Source organism: Myotis lucifugus, unplaced genomic scaffold, assembly GCF_000147115.1.
Source record: "Myotis lucifugus unplaced genomic scaffold, Myoluc2.0 scaffold_39, whole genome shotgun sequence".
NCBI lineage: Eukaryota > Metazoa > Chordata > Mammalia > Chiroptera > Vespertilionidae > Myotis > Myotis lucifugus.
Window position 1 is genome coordinate 830,541 of NW_005871087.1, and position 20,240 is coordinate 850,780.

The following is a 20,240-nucleotide window of genomic DNA, read 5'->3' on the forward strand; positions in this document are numbered from 1 at the left end:
GGCGCCTGGGGATCCGTGCCCGCCCGAGCTCGGCGCCGGGCCCAGGCCACCGCGTCCCCCGCAGCCCCCGCCCAGGCGCGCCGAGGCCGTGTCCATCCCTCCCTCCCGCGCGGTGGCCTCAGCCCCCGGCCTCAGCGTGCGCCTTGCTCCCCGTTAGGTCCTGCATCCTCAGCGAGGTCTCCACCCGCTCGCGATCCAAGCTCCCCGCGGGGAAAGAACGTCCTGCTGCTGGGTAAGTGTCCCCCCCCTGCACCTCCTCGCCTCGCTCCACCCCGCCCCGCCGGCCCCCATCCCGCCGGGTCCGGTCCGCCCGCCGCCCGCCGGCTCGCTTTGTGCGGACTGTGGACCCTGGCCCCGCCCCGCCCCGCCGCCGACCTGTGGCTGACAGCTGGGGGGAGCGGAGAACCCGGACCCCTGCCCCGGGACCTGCGGGGACCCGCCCTTCCCGAGCTCTTCCACCTCCTCTGCCTGTGGGGAGGCCCGAGCAGCCACCTCTGGCAAGGACAGAAGCCGGCAGCCTATCGGAGCGGTTCCAGTGGCTTGGGGTTTATCTAGAAAATAAGGACCTTTTCCCTCTCATCACAAAAATCGGTAGCAGGAGGCTCGTTCTGGAGAGAGCTCCAGTGCAAATGGCATGCATGCCATTAATCTTTAATAGCCGCCTCTTTGTATAATTGACAGAGAAGCTAGAAATGGGACCTGGTCGTCGGGATAAAATGTTCTCCTTCAGCTTTTTCGCGGACAATGTGGGCTCATGTTGCAGCCGCCTTTCTAACCGTCACAATTGTTAAATTTATAAATGGCAGTAGAGCACCTTTAGAGCTCAGCCCCTCGGGCCAAAGGGATGGACCGAGGAGCCTGGTCTAATGGCTCAATTCTCCTGCTTGTTCTGTCTCTCCTGTTCTCTGGAAGTTGTGTATTTTGTTTCTTGATTGATTCTGGGGGTGGGGTAGAGGACAGCGAGGGACAACAATTCAGCTTCATTTTTCACAGGCGTGGCTCCTGAGTCATTTATGTGCGATATTTCTTCCCTATTTTCACATGTGAGGTACTGGCTTAGAAGATGATGGTTAAATTTTAAAAGTTTGGCGTTGATGTCGCCAGACATTTCTGCTATGCACATCTAAAAATAGGAAACAAGTCAAACCTATTTGACAGGGTCTGCTTTTAATAGGTGTATTTAGATAGAAGCAGATTACTTCTTTCACATGAACTGCTGCCACCCTAGAATGCGATTATTGAAGTTCTGTTCTTTAAAGGTTACACGTAGCTAGTTGGAAAATTAGTTTTCACCTTACTAGCTGAGTGATCTTAAGCATGATTTTACATCTATAAACCTCAGTTTCTTCATCTTTAAAATGGATGTTGTAGAAATAAAAATGCCTACCTCCTAGGGTCAGGTCAAGTTATAACAGCACAGTGACTTTTTATGGTGGATTTGTTTTAACTGGATTAGAAAATATTTTCTCAGAACTCTTTTTTAAAAAAATTGAATTAGTGCCTGCATCAGTGATATTTATATGGCAAGATAGATTAGGATCCAAAAGCAAAAATAAATAAAAAATCCAGAAAATATTTTGAAATTTACTAATTTAAATTACTGTTGATTAGTATATTAGAGTGGACTTAAGACAATGACTTCATTGAAGTGAATTATATTTAATTAAAGTTAAATAAGACTTCTTTTCAAATATTGCCATTGTAAAGATTCCTGAATTTTGTTTTTATTTTATAAGTTCCTCCCAGTTATTCCTGTGCATTAGATATTACTTGGATGGTTCTGTTTGTCATGAAACAAAAGTGACAGTTTTGTTCATTTCTTGATGTTTCTGATTTGCACTGAAGTTGCACCGTGTTTTTTTTTTTTTTAGCATGCTTTAAAAAAAAAAAACCCTGCTTTTGACTCTGGGTCAGTGCATGGGACTGAGTGTATTTAGAGGCCCCAGACTCTTCCATTCCTCCATACTTAGGATAGATTAAATTTCCTTTTTTATGAGCTTAATAGTTTATAAAGCTCCATTTAATATCAAGTTATACGAGCTTGAAATGCAAAATTTTTATTTGAGTACCATTGGGATTTTCCTCAAAGTCTTTTTAGCTTTGGAAGAAGCTAATAGATTTTTATACTGATTGTAGAAATAGGATTAATTTCCTAAAATACCCCTAAAGATTTCTTAAAAGACATTTTACTATGGCAGCATTCAGTCTGTGCTGGTTGAGGGAAAAAATATATCAATAGGGATTGTGGTTTTTTCTTTGTTATGAGTTTGAAGCTGCTAGGCAGGAGGATGATTGACCCTAATATGCCTTTCATGAATTATGGGGATATCTGGAATCCCACATTTAAAAAACAAATCTGAGACTATAACAAGGTTTTACATTTCCAGAAACAACCTAGAATAGGAATGATGATCAAAGCTTAATGTATCCTAGACACAAATTGCAGTTTAACCTTAGCTTGCTATTTGTCCTCCTCTCCCATTCATTGCCTATGGGAGAAAAGGGTCAGGATTGGCAATGTGTGAGCTATTCTCGAAGCATTTTCATATAAATCTTAGTTTACCTCCTCATTCTCCTTGTTCCCCCTACATCCCCCTCCCTCCCCCCCAAATCTGGGAGATAGACGTTAGCGCCAGTTTTTGGATGAGGTGATGAATTTTTTTTTTTCTTTTTTTTTTTTTTTTAATATATTTGATTGATTTTTTACAGAGAGGAAGGGAGAGAGACAGAGAGCCAGAAACATCGATGAGAGAGAAACATCGATCAGCCGCCTCCTGCACATCCCCCACTGGGAATGTGCCCTCAACCCAGGCACATGCCCCTGACCGGAATCGAACCTGGGACCCTCCAGTCCGCAGGACGACGCTCTATCCACTGAGCCAAACCGGTTTTGGCAGAGGTGATGAATTTTAGAGACCTTTTAAGTGAGCCAAGGTCACATAGCTATAGAGATCCTGTGTTCTGTGACTCTGGCATGACTTTCCAACTTGATAGAAGTTCCTGCAAGGGAGAGTGCTATGTACTCTTCCTACTGCATAACTTTAAAAGGCTGTCTTTGCCCTAACTGGTTTGGCTCAGTGGATAGAGCATCGGCCTGCGGACTCAAGGGTCCCAGGTTCGATTCTGGTCAAGGGCATGTACCTTGGTTGCGGGCACATCCCCAGTAGGGAGTGTGTAGGAGGCAGCTGATCAATGTTTCTCTCTCATTGATGTTTCTAACTCTCTATCCCCCTCCTTTCCTCTCTGTGAGAGTGCTATGTACTCTTCCTACTGCATAACTTTAAAAGGCTGTCTTTGGCCCTGGCCAGTTGCTCAGTGGTTAGAGCATTGGCCCTTGAACCAAAGGGTGTTGGGTTCGATTCTGGTCAAGGGTAGTACCTGGGTTACAGGTTTGATCCCAGGCCCCCAGTAAGGTTGTGTACAGGAGACAACCAACTGATGTGTCTCTCTAACATCGATGTTTCTCTCCCCCGCTTTCTCCCTCCCTTCCACTTTCTCTAAAAATCAGTGGAAAAAATATCCTCAGGTGAGGATTTTAAAAAAGGGCTATCTTTGAGTGAAATTGAAATCCAAATATTTGTGGAATTCTAGGATGTAGCTTAGTAAGAGACATCACTCTGGCTGTGGCACTTGTGGTTAAGCAGTCATTTAACTACTGAGGCCTGACCCCTATCGAAACCCCCAAACACTGACATTAGTGTTTAACCATTGAGAAAGAGCTTCAGCAAAGTTTGTTTTTGAACATTAAAGGCAAAACTTCTTCTGCATGTTGTTTGTGTGTTTGTGCATGTTTATTAAGTAGGATTTGACTCATAAATTGTCCTTTTAGGAACTATTCTTTCAATTTTACCCTTCATGTTTCATCAGTATTTTACTACAGTGATCGTAATTACATTTTAATAGCTGCTTTTAAGAGTACTTTCTTCATATCTTGGTTACTTTCCCATGTTTTGATAAGAAAACTCCCTAAGTGAAATAATAATTATAATAATGACTAATATTAATAGAATACTTACATGTACTAGCCATGTATGATTGTTTACATACTCTGATTATTCCTTTAAACATCAGGAAGTAGACACAGAGCTGTTAAGTAAATTGCCATAGGGTTACACAGCCAGAAAGAGGCAACGTAAGAATTCTAAATTGTGCTGCCTGGACCCAGAGTCAGCATTCTTAACCTATACGCTGGACTAGCTCTCTAGAGGAAAAGAGAGCTTTCTGTGTAGGAAACGTAAGAAGGTGTTTAGCACTTATTAAGGAATTTAATCTGATTCTTCTGTTGTATCAGTTTCATTGCAAAAAATCTCTTTGCTTTAGATTAATTGAATTCATTGTCTACTAAGATCACTTATGGAGACCTGGACCCCTGGCTTATAGATAGGTCATCAATATCACTTTCTGATTTGAGATAGCATGGATTAATGAAAACTAGCTGGCCCTTTGGTAAATCATGTATGTTTTATCTTTATCATCTGTAAATTAAGATATTTGGATTTAAATCTGTAAAACTTTCAACAATAAAGACTTTAAAAAGATATTTGGATTTAGTGATCTCTAACGTCTGATCTGACAGTCAAATATTTTTAAATTCTAAAGCTTTTGAGTTATTAAATATATTTAAAGAAACATTTTGAAGAATTATCATATTAATAAAGTATTTCCTTGTAGTTGTGGGCTGTTTGATTCCACACCGGGAAGAAATCTAGAGTCTCTAGATTTTTCCCTGAAGGCACTAGTTCAGGATAGTGTGCAGCCAAAAAATCCCACATAAAAAAATATATATATTTTTTATTGATTTTAGAGAGTAAACTTATTTAGGAATAAAACTAGCTTCTATTATGCTTGAAGTATTGTAAGTAGGAAACCTCAACATATACATACATGGTGGAACTAGAGATCTGTTTAGAGAAATGACTTTGTGGAGAAGTGGATGGTTTTCTTTTTTTAAAAAAATATATATTTTTTATTGATTTTAGAGAGTAAAGGAGAGGGAGAAATAGAAACAATGATGAGAGAGAAGCATTGATTGGCTGCCTCCTGCACGCCCCCTACTGGGGACTGAGCCCACAACCCAGGCATATGCCCTTGACCAGAATTGAACCCAGGACCCTTCAGTCCCAAGGCCCACACTCTATCCACTGAGCCACATAAGCTAGGGGGAGAAGTGGTTGGTTTTCTTTGTGAGGTCTGGCTCTAAAGATGAGATTGTTCAGTCTGAAACTGTTAATCTTGTGAGAAGCTGGGATTAAAGACCATCAAGGTAGAGTGGTAATTCAGCTGGTGTGAAATCCACATGAGAGAATGTCAGCAAAAGAACTTTGAAAATGCAAAACTGAGAAGAGCTTTGAGTTAGGAAAAAGAAAGGACCCAAATTCAGCATGGGACTCTATCTTTTATTAATTAGTGAGTGACCATGAACTAACCTTTTTGGGCTTTATTTGTAAAACCAGAACAGTGGCTGTTGGAAAGACCTCACAGGTTACCTCTTTATTCATTTATTCATCAAACATTCATCAGAACGTGCTGTGCATAAAATACTTTGCTGAGTCATATGGGGAAAACTAGGGCTAGGACTTGGTCCCTACCCTCCAGGAGCTTATAAACTCCTGTGGGAAAAGATTCAAAATAGTAAAAATCAAATATATCAGCATGAAATAATTGGTAAAAGGGTCACATATTATTTTGATGAAATGGTGGTATCTGAATAAAATTTTGCTAAGTAGAGTAGGGAGGAGAAAACACTGGTGGCTGTGGACAAAGGAACGTGATGCAGTAAAAACTTGATGAAAAGGACTATGGCAGCTCAAGTTTGGTGGAGTCCTTACCTAGACTTACCAGGTCTGGCAGTCAACTTTCCTACCATTTGAAGCTGGGGGATTGTGGGCAAATAATAACCTCTTGACATGCTCATTGAGGTTCTTTCAGACTTCATGGGATTAAAAGCATTAAAAGAAAGTATGTCTAAAACATCTTCATCTCAAAATTAGGACTCATTATTTTAAATTATATAAGTGTTACATATTTTTTGCTAGAGAGAGAAAAATTTGACAAAGAAATAAAAATAATGTATGATCCCATCATCTAGAGATAATCACTTCATTTTTTCTATGTGTGTATTTAAACAAAACAGGCTCATTGATACCTTATATACTGTTTTGAAATCAGATTTTTAAAATTTATTTTATGAATCAGGGTTGTTTTTAAATGGCAGTAGATAGGATTTCTCCCTTCCAGTGACTGAATAACATCTATGGCTATACCATAATAATAATTGATTGGTAGATTATTTATTGTTATACTTTGTTTTCTATTTGCTCAGTATTCTTTGGGATAAATTCCTGTAAGTTGAATTGCTAGGTCAAAAGTATATATCTTTTAAGCCGTTATACTAGTATATATTACCAAACAGTCTTCTGGGAACATTGTACCATTTACATTCCCACCATCAGTATTTGAGAGTGTTTGTCTAGCATAATTGGCAATGCTGAGCATTATTCATTTTAATCTTTGCCTATCTGGTAGGTAGGTTAAAAATTGCCAACTTAATTTAAAGTCAATTTAATTGTAGAATATGTATCAAATTTGTTGATTAAGCATTATTGCTTTAGTGTGACTTTGACCTTTGGGAGCATAGGAACTGTTAATAACCATTGGGATTAGCATTTATTGGCCTTCGTAAATGTTTGTTGAATTAAACAGTAGTTTCCAGTTCATGTCTAGTCAGTCTGTGAGCGTGAGGAAAATGGTAAAGTACAAGTTCTTATTTTTTTATGTAATGTGGATTGCTGAATGATAGTATTCAAAGGTAGGGCCTTGGCCAGCCAATGGGATGAAAACATGTATTACTGGTATTCCTGTTACTTGGGTGTTCTGATAAGTGTTTTATTATGTAGCATGTTCACTGTTTTACAGAAGAGGATTTTGAGCCCTAGCTGAGCTAGGATTCAAAATTGGGTTCGTCTAACTCAGTGGTGGGCAAACTGCGGCTCGCGAGCCACATGTCGCTCTTTGGCCCCTTGAGTGTGGCTCTTCCACAAAATACCGACTTCTGCACATGGGCCACGAAATTTCAATCGCACTGTACGTACGCACCCGCACGTGGTATTTTGTGGAAGAGCCACACTCAAGGGGCCAAAGAGCCGCATGTGGCTCGCGAGCCACAGTTTGCCAACCACTGGTCTAACTTTCCATTATATAGGCACTCCTTAACGTATTGGAAGGATGTAGTCTTGAATAGCCATGCATAAATGTTTATCTGCAACCACTGGGTGCAGATGCTGCAGCTAGTTAACAACAGCCTCTCCCAGTCTTGCTGACTGAGACAAGGGAGGGGACATTCTTTGTGAAATGGGGAGCAGACCAAAGCCCCCATGTTGCCTGGGTCATCCAGATAACCTATGGGAGGCCATGCAGAAGGTCTGAGCTCAAAAGTAGTTCCAGTGAAGACTCCTCATAGCTTTTGTCATCAGAGCTTTCAGATAAAATAGGATAATTTACTTTACATCATGCAAGGCCAAATCAAAAATGTCAACTTTACAATGTTGATATCTCACTTGGATAAAGAAGGAATATGGCGGGCTAGAATTCTCTCTGTTCTGATTATGATTATCAAGATGCTATGAATCATAATGTATCCAACAGAGGTAAAGAAATGTGAAAAGCTCGGTGTAGAATGCAGGCATCAGGCACACAAACCTGTGCGGAGCAAGAAGAGTATAGTACTTGAGCCTTCAGGATAACGGGAGGAAACGGAGAAAAGGAAGGCAGAATACTGCTTAATTTTACCTTTTGTCATCCCTGCTAATCTTGAGCTGGTCAAGACTAGAAGCTGCTCTAGGAACAATGGTAGTGTCATAGGGTTTAGGAGCATTACTGGATTCAGATCATAACCTTTCTTTAGCAAGTTGCTTAATCTTTCAGACTATAATATTTACCTTTTAGGATTATCATGAGGATTATATGAGATGTTTGTAAAACACTTCAAACAGTGGCATACATTGAAGTGTTCAAGAAACTATTATTAATGTATTGTATACTGAAGTGTTTTGCTTTGACTGCTCATTTTTACATGGCTAATGTTTTTACGTCTTTTTAAAACACCATTGACTTGTAAAGGAATTTTATTTCTAATGTATCATTGATCAAGAAGCAATGAATAATAATAGTTATAGAACTTTAAAGCCATCACCATAGGATGGTGGGGGGAACAAATGGAAATACCTGACTTGTCCAGGTTCTTCAAATAATGGTACAATGTTGTAGTTAGAAATTATATCTTCTTAATCTTCTTGTTTTTAATCTGTTTGATAACTATCATTGTAAAGTTTATGGACATTATATCTTGTTGTTGAATTAGATCTGTTGGGGAGATAAAACAGTATTATGAGCACACCTTTACTCCTACACTGTTTTGGTGACTAAGGAGATTTTCTTTTGTAATCAATTTGGCTTTCAAATTTGAGGGAAGAAGTGAGACTTGATGGCTGTTATTGCTTTATGATAAAACTGAAGTACTTGGATCTTATACTTGGCTCACAGAGAGTGACTAATTTGGACTGGGTTCAGACAAATAATTTGGAATACAGGTTTATTTGCTGTGGAGAATTTCACTGTAATCTGATTAACAAGCTTTTCCTCCTTTGGTCTATCTACTGGGACAGGCTTTGGCCTGTATGCTATTTTTATGTGGCCAGCAAGCTAAGAATGCGATTTGTTTATTCACATTTTTAAGAGTTGCGGGGGGGTGGGGGTGGGGGGGGTGGAGGAAGAACACAAAGATGAATATGTGACAGAGACCTTATGTAACCTGCAAAGCCGAAAATATTTGCTACCTAGTTCTTTATAGGAAAAGTTTCCCAATACTGGGATGAGGGCGTGAAAATGGCTTTATTAGAATAGAATTTGATCTAATGAAATGTTTTGATTTTTTTTAAAGATATCCTTCTTTAAGAAAATTTAATATAAGTGCAAATTTAGATAAAAACATTTAAAGATATTTAGAGAATAATTTTAACATCATCACTAAAGGGTTATTTGCTTTATAGAAGGACTTTTGTATTAGCTTGTTTAAGTAGGAACTCTCTATTTGTGGAAGTGTATGTTTACAGATCATTAACTATTTGGCTGGCACATGTAAAGCTGGTATGTCTGTTTCACTGCCAGCTGAAGGCCAAGGAACTGAAGATAAAGCTTTCTTACAGTTGATTGACAATCGGCTGATGAATTCTTTCATCAGTGTTTGAAATCACTCAGGCTCCATTGCCCTACTTGCCACTTGAAAGGTATATTAATTGCATACAATGAAATACGTATGTAGTTTTTTTTTTAACCCTTCAAACTATTAGGCACTATGTGCTGTTTTATAAATAACTTGGAATTCAGTGACTTTTTTCTTAAATGGTTTGGCCACTAAAGCTGATTTAGTCACAGGCACTCTCTGGGCACTGGGGCTGCAGCAGCAAAGAAAACACAAAATGCCTGTTCCTCTGGAGCTTTGGGGGGTAGGGGAAATACGTAAGTAAAATACATATTATGTTCGTAAGTTCAATGGAAAAAAAAAGTAAAACATATAGGAAGGCATATAGGAATGTTGGGCAGTTGGGATTTTAAATCAGGTGGTTAGGGACAGCCTGCCTGAGGAAGTAATGGTTGGTGGAAGGTAGGAAGAAGGTTAAGCAACATACAAATTTCTGAAGAGAGCATGTTCTAGGTAGAGGAAACAGTGGCTAGAAAGGCCTTGAGGTTGGAGTCTTATGTTAATAATTGTATAAGTGAGTGTGTTGGGGAAAGGTGGCAAGATAACGATACTGCTTTTGTGCATGTTGAGATTTGAGGTATTTATGGGACACCCAAGTAGTTACAGCTGGCAAGCAGTTCAGAAGAGGCTGGGGCTGGAAGGAAATCTGTGGGTCACTAGGTGGTATTGAAGTCATGCGTGGAGATCCTCCTGGAGTTCCATGTGCAGCGAGAAGAGTAGAGGACTGAAGAAGGAACCCTGGGGAACACAAATGTGGGGTGGGGATGAAAGAGCAATGTGCAGGGAAGACTTAGGTCCAACCTCATCAGAGTAGGTGGTAGAATAGGAGAGGGCAGTGTTACTGAAGCTGTAAAAATGGAGAGTCTTGTCTGACTTCTATGCCTTTCTCATCTCTGCTAACTCCCAATCAAGTCAGCCTTCAAGTGCAGTTGTCCCCACTCCCAGGCTAATAGCTTAGTTCAGACCTACCTCATTTCGTGGAGGACTCCAATAATAGTCTCTTATCTAGTCTCCTTACTCCTAAACCTACCCTTGTCAGTCAGTTTTTCACACTTTTGCCATAGTGGTCTTTCTAAAATACCGAAACACTGCCAGTGGCTTCCCATTATCTTCAGGATAAAGTTTAACCATCTCAGCTTGTCATAACATGCCCTTGATGATCTGTATCCCCTATTCTCACTTTCTGGCTTCTTTTCCCCTTACATTTTAAATTTCATGCATGCAAATTATTTGTCCTTTCTAGAAGGACACTTATTTGCCTCCAGCCTCTGTATATGCTTTCCTTACTTAGACTAACTCTTCCATGGCTCATTAACACTGCAGTACAAGATTTGGCTAAAGTGTTACCTCCTCTTCAAAGCCCTTTCTGAGTTCCAAGCAAAACCAGAATACTCCCTTAGGGCTGGCTTCCTAGTTTGTCACTAATCTCTAGTGTGATCCTAATGACAGTATCTTGAAATCATCTCCTGTTTGTTTTCTCTCTCAAATTTATGAGCTCCTAGAGCAGTGATGGCGAACCTTTTGAGCTCAGCGTGTCAGCATTTTGAAAAACCCTAACTTAACTCTGGTGCCGTGTCACATATAGAAATTTTTTGATATTTGCAACCATAGTAAAACAAAGGCTTATATTTTTGATATTTATTTTATATATTTAAATGCCATTTAACAAAGAAAAATCAACCAAAAAAATGAGTTCGCGTGTCACCTCTGACACGCGTGTCATAGGTTCGCCATCACTGTCCTAGAGGACAGTGACTTTGACATAAGGATATTTGTATTCCTGGTGCTTGGCTTAGTGTAGTAAATGTCTAGTGCACTGGTTCTCGACACTGGGAAGTTGTTAGAAATGGAGATTCTCAGGCCCCACCCCAGGCTTACTGAATCAGAACCTCAGGAGGTGAGGCCCCCAGTGTGTGTGTTTTAACCAGCCCCCCCGGGTGAGTCTGATACATTTTTGAGAACCATAAGTCTAGTAAAATGAATGATGAAAAACAAGTACTCTGGTCTCAAGAGTATCTTATATTCAGTCCTTAGAAAAAGGAAATATCTATGCTCTAGTGCTGGTTGCAAGAACTTAAAATAGTGAGCATATGTGGTTAAGATTGACAATATTTTTGACGTCGTGAATTGGGCTCAGAATCTGTTCTGAGCCTATTAAACCTTTAAAATTGGAATTAGATCAACTAGAAGGAAGATGCAAACTTGTTACTTAAAGAATCACTCATGGTATCACCAATAGAGATAACCAAATTATCAGTGATTATTTCTAGCTGATATTATGGTTTTTATTCTTGTGTCAAATTAAATGAAGTTTCATGTAATTACTGCCTATTTTTATGGATCTATATATACTTTAGAAAATTCTTGTTGAACATTGTAAGTTAATAAACTTTATTTTTTAGAGCAGGTTTAGGTTCACAGCAAAATTGAGTGGGAAGCACAGAGAGTTTTTGAATATTCCCTGTCCCCACATTTGCAAAACTTCCCCCATTATCGACATCCCACACAGTGTCACATTTATTACAATCAATGAACTGACTTTGACTTGTTATTGTTAGACAGACCCTATCCACTTTAACCTTTCAGTTATCACCTGCAGTCCATAGTTTACAAGAGGGTTCTCTCATGGTGGTGTACATCATATGGGTTTTCACAACTGTATAATGACATGTAGTTAACATTATAGTTTATACAGAATAGTTTCACTGCCATAAGGAGCTTCTACTCTGCCTAGTCAGACTCCCTGTAAAAGGTTTTCATAGACCTCCTTACCCAGTGATTTAAGTTATTTTTATGTCTAATTTTCATGCCTATTGAGGTGAATAGATATAAATTCTTTAAATTCTTTTTGTTTATAGTTCTTGAACAATTACAAAACTAAAATGAATTATAAATTAAATTCCATTAAAACTATAGAACTGTCCTGGCCGGTGTGCTAAGTGGTTAGAGCGTCAGCCTGCACACTGGATGGTCACAGGTTTGATTCTCAGTCAAGGGCATGTACCTGGGTTGCAGGTTCTATCCCTGCCCCTAGACCTGGAGGCAACCAATCCCACATCATTGTTTCTCTCGTCCCCTCCCTGTTCTCTTCCACTCTCTAAAAATCGACAGAAAAAATATCCTCACTTCTTGGGTGAGGATTAAAAAAAAAAAAAGAAATATATGTAAAATAAATGTTTTACTGAAATTAAATGCCATTTGGGTATAATAGTAGACATAAATATTTATGTATTTTACTTTTCCTTGATTTACTTTATTATTTCCATTTTTAAGCATTATGGATCATCATAGGAATCATTGTCATTATCATGTATATTACTGTTTTCAACCCAATCTGTTATTTTGATGGGCCGTTTTAATAGTACACTACAATAATAGTACTAAAAAATAAGAACTCATTTAATGAAAAGTTCTTTATGGTCTATTTAAAGCTATTTATTGCTATGAAGTGTTGGAAAATGGTTCATAAAAAGAACCAGTCTGGCCAGTACAACTGAATATAGAACTGACAGCTCTGTGACACTTTTTTTTAGTTTGGCATGCTTGTTCTGTCTCAGCTTGGCACAGTAGGGTTATAAATACCAGTGCAGAGGTGGGTACTGCAGTCTTGTTGCAGCATTTAGATATAAAGATGGTCATTCAGAAGATCTAAAATATATATAATTTTTAAAAAACTTAACATGAAAATGAAAACAATTTTTAAATTCTCAGAGAACTCATGAATCTCCAGGAATAAGTCCTTAGATCCAAGAACCTACTATTAACATAATATTGCTAATAACTAAATAAGTTTATGAAACAGTAACATGTAGTATTTAAATAAAGTCACAATTAAAAAAAATCCTCACCAAAACATTGGATAGCTAGCCTAGTTTTAAACTTTTAAAACTTGTGCCAACTTTAAATCATAGTGTTTTGTTATTAATATTTTTTGAGTATTTTTTAAAATATATTTTATTGACTTTTTACAGAGAGGAAGGGAGAAGGATAGACAGTTAGAAACATAGATGAGAGAGAAACATCACTCAGCTGCCTCCTGCACACTCCCTACTGGGGATGTGCCTGCAACCAAGGTACATGCCCTTAACCAGAATTGAACCTGGGACCCTTCAGTCCGCAGGCTGATGCTCTATCCACTGAGCCAAACCGGTCAGGGCTGCTATTAATACTTTTAAGAGCGTTCACCTGAGATTCTTCAAACTGAAAGCTGAAAGAGAGTATTTTGTTCCTTGTAGATTAAACTGTGATGACATAAGAGTTGAGCTTCCTGAAAAATACCCACAGAGGAAGCCATTTATAATAGAACCAGAGACTTAACAAGAGGAACAGAGACACTGGGAGAGAAAATCCTGGAGGCAACGTCTGCCTCTTCAACTCTATGGTTTCCTGATTATTTTTCATCAAATTACTCTTCTGGTTGAAGCTAGTTCCAATTAGGTTTTTCACTTAGCACTAGAGCTTGTGTGTGTGTGTGTGTGTGTGTGTTCCATATTATAATTTAAAGGATTTGTTCTTTTTTTACAGGTGAAGATGGAGCTGGGAAAACAAGCTTAATAAGAAAAATTCAGGGAATAGAGGAGTACAAGAAAGGAAGAGGATTGGAATATTTGTACTTAAATGTTCATGATGAAGACAGGGATGGTGAATATCATCTATTTGTAACCTAAGTTTTCTGAAGTCTTTCCAAGGTGCACTGCTGCTCATATTAGTCTTGAGTGTACCGTTTTTCACTAAGAGTCCTACTATGTCATGCCAATCAGTAGTTATGTTTAGGCATATGTGTATTGGTTTGGGATTGGGATTGATATAGTGATACTTTTAAACATCTTAATGTATTCTGGTGTGCAGACCAGCTTTCTTGCTCTCATTGAAGAATATCAATTTTCAGTTCATTTTCCCTCACATGATGAATAATAGTATCCCATGATTGTTTGCTGACTCCCCTTTATCTCCTTTTCATTTTTTGACATAAAGATGTCATCTCCCTGCTTTTCTTATCTGATCAACCATTTTTTTCTTCTATAGATCACTTGCCTTCTCATTTTTATATATAATATCTTGAATATGCATGGCTCTATCTGCTGATGGTAAGAATAGCAACATGTTATTCAGTCTGTGGTTTGGGATTAAGAAATATGAAGTAGAGGATGCTGGTGTGCCATGTTGGCAGTAAAATCATTTCCCTGAATATTTGATAGGCTTTTACTAAATTGGTAGATATGACCTAAGTAGTTGAACTTTGTCAAAAGAGGCATCTCCTGTTTAGATGATCTAAAATACAAAGTATTGTTAGTTGGATGATGAAATAACTTAATCCTGTTGCCTTGGTAACTTTCCTTTGTCTTGTAGATCAAACAAGATGTAATGTGTGGATCTTAGATGGAGATCTGTATCACAAGGGCCTCCTTAAATTTTCACTGGATGCCATTTCTCTGAAGGACACTCTAATTATGCTGGTTGTTGATATGTCAAAGCCTTGGACTGCTTTGGATTCTTTACAGAAATGGGCAAGTGTTGTTAGAGAACATATTGACAAATTGAAAATTCCTCCTGAAGAAATGAAAGAAATGGAACAAAAGTGTGAGTAGTCTATAAATATTAATATAGATTTCAAAAACAAATTTCCTAACTGGCAATCATAATTGTTGGGAATTTTTTACTTTGAATAAAGTTTAATGAAAGAAATACAATGTGAGTTCTGTTTTTGAAATTCAGTTTAAATGCTATGCTAGATTTTAATATAATTTTAAGTTCAAAACATCTACATAATGGCAGACTCTTTCTTAGAGGTGCCTTAGCTCCTTTGCCAAAAGGCCATATGTGTTCATTTTGAAAAGTTGTTTTCAAGATTTAAAAAATTTGAATCTTTCTTCAGCTGCTCATTTTCAGCAGTTCACTTCTTGATAAGCAGAACAATCTTATCAACCTTGTCAAAATGAAATATGTCCAAAAAGATGTTAACCTAAATATAGGGTGTCCCAAAAAAAGTATATACACAGTATCTGTAGATTCTATTACATCTTGAAAATGAAATGTATTTTAATAAACACTGCCTTTACAATTATTCAAAGTGAATATATATTTTTGGGGGGGATACCCTGTATAAAGATGTTAAGCTGGTTTTATTCACAAAGTACATAATATATTTTGTACATGCCCATGTAAATTGGAAGTTTTCGTGGAAATTATGAAAATGATGTGGGTCATTTCCAACTGTAAACCAGTTGCCACAGTTCTGAATTTCACCAATAGCGCTTCATTTGTCAATGTTGTACTTTGCTTAAGAAAATATACAGATGGAATACTGCTTTTCTTTGTTATTGTTAGTTCATAATAACTTTTTGGGGAGAATTGACACTTACTGTAATTTATATGCAAGGAAACAGAAAACTTAAGAGAATATATGTCCTAAATCATTGAAAAAGATGTCCAGCTGTTCTTAATCTATACCTTTCTTTCCTGTTGGCCATTGCCTTGGGTTTTCGTCCCCCCTCTCCAAATTTATACTACAGCAGTGGTCCCAGGACTACCAGCATCAGTATCAGTACAGCCAGGAGCTAGTCAGAAAATACACATTCTTAGGCCGCACCCCAGACTACTAAATCAGAAACTCGAGTGCATGCTAAAAACTTGAGAAGCACTGTTAGATTTCAGCCTTTGATTTGAAGGGTAGTAGCTACCAAAGTTGCTAAGGGTAAATGCATGTCCCTTTGTTCTTGGAGGAACTGCACTCAAGTGTTCAGGATTCCCTCTTCCTTGACACCATGTAAGTTTAAGATATTTTCTTCCTTTATATCTCTGTATAATATTCCCTCATATGCTGTTTTAATCCTATGTTGTGGATAATTTGTTTCCAGATTTGTTTTGCTTTTAAACATGAGAAGCAGTCTTATATGGGAATCCCAGTCTTATATAGGAATCACTGGTTGTTTCTTTGAGAATTCCTCAAAGAATAATTACTGAGCCAAAGTATATATTGTTTAGGCTCTTCATACATTCACCTTGTTTTAAGTGAAGATTTTGACAACCTTGCAAATGAGTTGTAAAAATTTATCAGTGCTGATAATACCTCATTAATTCTCACCAGGGTTAAAGAATGAATGTGGCCCAAGATTGCACCTATGTAAAAAGGAGAAGATCTGATAAAAGGGTTTAGAGAAGGAAGCTAATATTTAGAAAATCATCTAGGATTGTCATTTAAATTGTGGAATTCCCCCTTTCTCACACATATATTTTTCTTTTATCCTTTTTCAGTACTTGTGAATTAGAGAAGATAGACAAAGCTAGATTGTGACTTGCCTAAAGTAATTTGCACAAACTAAACCAAGCCTATGTTGAATCCCACTCTTTGGAGCCAGTCAGTCTTGTACTCTGCCTCCTAATAATTAATGTGGGATCAGTGTATCTGTACTGTCCTTGAAATAGTTTTCACAAACCCTTTTTGTTTCTTTTACACAAGACCAAGTATAAACTCTAGTAAAATATATATTTAGATTATGGTAGAAAAGGCTACCTGCTGAAATAAAGCAATTTCTAAACTATGCATTAAATTATTTACTTTGATTTTCAGTGATTAGAGACTTTCAAGAATATGTAGAGCCAGGAGAAGATTTCCCAGCTTCTCCTCAGAGAAGAAATACCATGTCACAGGAAGACAAAGACGACAGTGTGGTTTTACCCCTGGGTGCGGATACACTTACACACAACTTGGGCATTCCAGTACTAGTAGTTTGCACAAAGGTTAGTTTGCTTCCTAGAGATTCTGTTACTGATATTAACCCAGGATGAACAACTGTTCTGTTTCCCAGACCCCTTTTGGAGTTGACACATTATTTTTCCTAGATAATTTTTCTTAAATATAAATAATAGTTTAAAATAATTGAATGATATTTACATGTTGGTTTTATGATCTTGATCATAGTTTCTTTGAAAGAAAACGTTACTTTGGATATTCTCTTTGTGATTGAATATCATTTTCCAAATTCCAATTAGACTTTATTATACAGTCAGTTTAAAGAAATAAACACAGGTAAGATGATAAGTTAATTATTAATTTTTATAAATTTGCACATTAAATATTGGAATACTAATATCCTAATATCAGAAGATTATATCCTTAAAATAAAATAGACTTTTAAACATCTACTTTTAACACCTAAAATAAAATAGGCTTTTAAGCACTCATTATGTAAAGTTAATATGCAGTTATCAGGGGCTTTTTACTTATTTATTAAAGAGGTTCTGAGAGGATTGCTAAAATCAAAATTCTGTTCATTTAATCTGTCATTATATACACTTTATAATAAAGTCAAATTTCCTTTAAAAATTATTTATATATAAAGTTTATCTTCTCACCCTTTGGTCCTAAGTAGTATGCCTTTATTGTCTGTAAGTCATGGAATAGTTAAGAAAATGACAGAACAAATAAACCCTTTCGAGATCTAAAATTATTAATATTTTTTGTAATACATAAAATTTGCAAATATAATTGAAGGAGGGTATGGAATTTATTCAGCTTTGGGGTAAAAATGATAATCTACCTTATATTTTACTTTAAAAACTACAAAATTTACAAAATTTATCAATAACAATTGGGGAAGGGTAGCATTTAAATCACGTCTGTTATCTACTTTTCAAATGATGATCCTGCTTTAGTTACACCTTTTCTTTAAAACTATTTTTAAACTGTCACACTAGGATCCTCTTATGTGTGGTTTGTTTTTGTTTTGTTTGGCAAAGAGTTGTTTATTGGCAGATATTTTCCTGCCAATTACACAACTTGCTTCATAAATTTCCAAAGGAGAAAACTGTTAAGCTTAAAGGAACCTAAATCATTAAATAATGTCATAGATGCATAAAACTTTCAAGCCAGAAGAGAGCATCTACTATATTTCACAGAATCTAAAGCACCATCAGATGTTCTTCAGTTTAAGAGCTTTTAAAATATGTAGGGGGATGGGAGAATGTGTGTGCTGGAGTGGATGAAGAATGGTAGTTCCACTGGGCTTAAAAACTAGACATTGAGATTCAGAGAGACTAAGCTTCTTGCCTTAGGTCCAGACCCTCTTATTTCATTTAAAGATTTCTTTACATGTCAAATTTGACCCCAAACTAATATTAGGTATAATGAGCATTATTGAGTATTTATTTTTAGATTTTATACCTTCAATACAGAAAGGTTTTGGTGAAATATTTGAACATACCTTTTTTTCTGTAACATTTTTCTGTAGCAAGTAGAATTTAGAATTTGTTTCATTGATTGTACAGGTGACATTTAAGAAATAGCCTGTAATCTCCCCCTTTTTTGCTATTGGTGAAATTGTAGTGAGAGTGAAAAGGCACCAGAGGAGAAATGAAGGTCAACAGAGTTATCAGATAAACAGAGGAACAAAGAGGAAATAGTGAGAGATGCAGACTCCCTGGGAACATAGTGTTTTATAGAACTAGAATAGATTTTAGATCTTAAAAACTTTGTTCTAGGACATAAGTAGTTGAATTAACAAGTATTATAAACTTGTCTTGTTCTGTACTAAAACTTTCTCTATAGTGTTTTCGCCACATTCAGTATAGCTTTGAATTCAGCGCTTTTTTTAAAGAAATAAAATTATTTATTAGTCTTAAGATTCCAACTAAATGTCTCTAGACAAATAGGAGTAATTGCTATTTTAGGGGTATTACATATGTGTCCTTTTTTTCCCCGCCCTCAGTGCTTTTTTTAAAAGAAATAAAATTATTTATTAGTCTTAAGATTCCTACTAAATGTCTCTAGACAAATAGGAGCAATTGCTATTCTAGGTCCTACTGAAAGTTAACGTATTGTTTTTTTAAATTATTTTAACCCAACAGTGTGATGCCATTAGTGTATTGGAGAAAGAACATGACTACAAAGATGAACATTTTGATTTTATTCAGTCACATATCCGGAAGTTTTGTTTACAGTGTATCCTTTTAATACATTGATTAGTGCAATGTACCTTAATGTACCTTACCTGTTTGTTTGTTTTTAAGGAAAGGAATTAAATTGATGGGACTTTAGAAATTCCATAAGCTTTGTTCCTTCTGCCTCTGGCTGGAAATATCATTTTAGTTCTCAAATCATTTATATCTGGGTATTTTGAGATATAAAATCAAATATTAAAGAATATAAATTTGATTTGCTGTGTTTAAAGTACTAAAGAAAAATAAATATTAGTCTTATTTGGAAAGTTTTAATGAGTATGCACTGTAATTATTCTGATTAAAAAGTTGTATTTATACCACCAATGTGTTTATATCATTCTGTTTTAGAGTCTGAATAAATGAAACCAGTTGCCCCTCCACCTCCACCCCCCCAAGTGGTATTCATTTATTGGGTGGGTGGTGGGGCAAGATCAACATTTAGGTTCGTTTGTTCTTATTTTTAATATGTTTGGTATGTTATCTCCACATATAATGTAGTGGTTTCAAAAATCTGGCTGTGCCATCTAAGACTTACTAATTGGGAACATTACAAGGTCAGCTAGAGAATCTGTACTTTTTAAAAAAATATATTTTATTGATTTTTTACAGAGAGGAAGAGAGAGGGATAGAGAGTTAGAAACATCGATGAGAGAGAAACATCAATGAGCTGCCTCCTGCACACCTCCTACTGGGGATGTGCCTGCAACCAAGGTACATGCCCTTGAACGGAATCGAACCTGGGACCCTTCAGTTCGCAGGCCAGCGCTCTGTCCACTGAGCCAAACTGGTTAGGGCGAGAATCTATACTTTTGAAAAGCTTTCTGGTGATTTTGATGATCACAAGGTTAGAAAACCTATCATAAGGAATCTTGTCTAGTCTAGGTTACAAGGATTAGATGAGCCAATTAATAACATGTACAACTAAAAGGAGGATAAAGTGAGGGTTAGGAGTGAATGTTTTTAAGAGAATTTACTGTCAAAAACTTGACCACAGCTTGAGTGCACCAAAGGGAGAGAGTTGTGCACCAGATAGTTTGTGGTT

General features: G+C 37.1%; 1 protein-coding gene across 1 annotated transcript in view; it reads left to right on the plus strand.

The window, feature by feature from the left end:
* The window catches only part of DYNC1LI1 (dynein cytoplasmic 1 light intermediate chain 1), a 30,124-nt gene that overhangs the window by 257 nt on the left and 9,627 nt on the right, over positions 1-20,240 (plus strand). Inside the window, 6 exon segments of the mRNA XM_006087575.3 lie at positions 158-209; positions 211-232; positions 13,784-13,900; positions 14,609-14,839; positions 16,830-16,999; positions 19,106-19,199. Coding sequence (XP_006087637.1) covers positions 158-209; positions 211-232; positions 13,784-13,900; positions 14,609-14,839; positions 16,830-16,999; positions 19,106-19,199 — 686 coding nt within the window.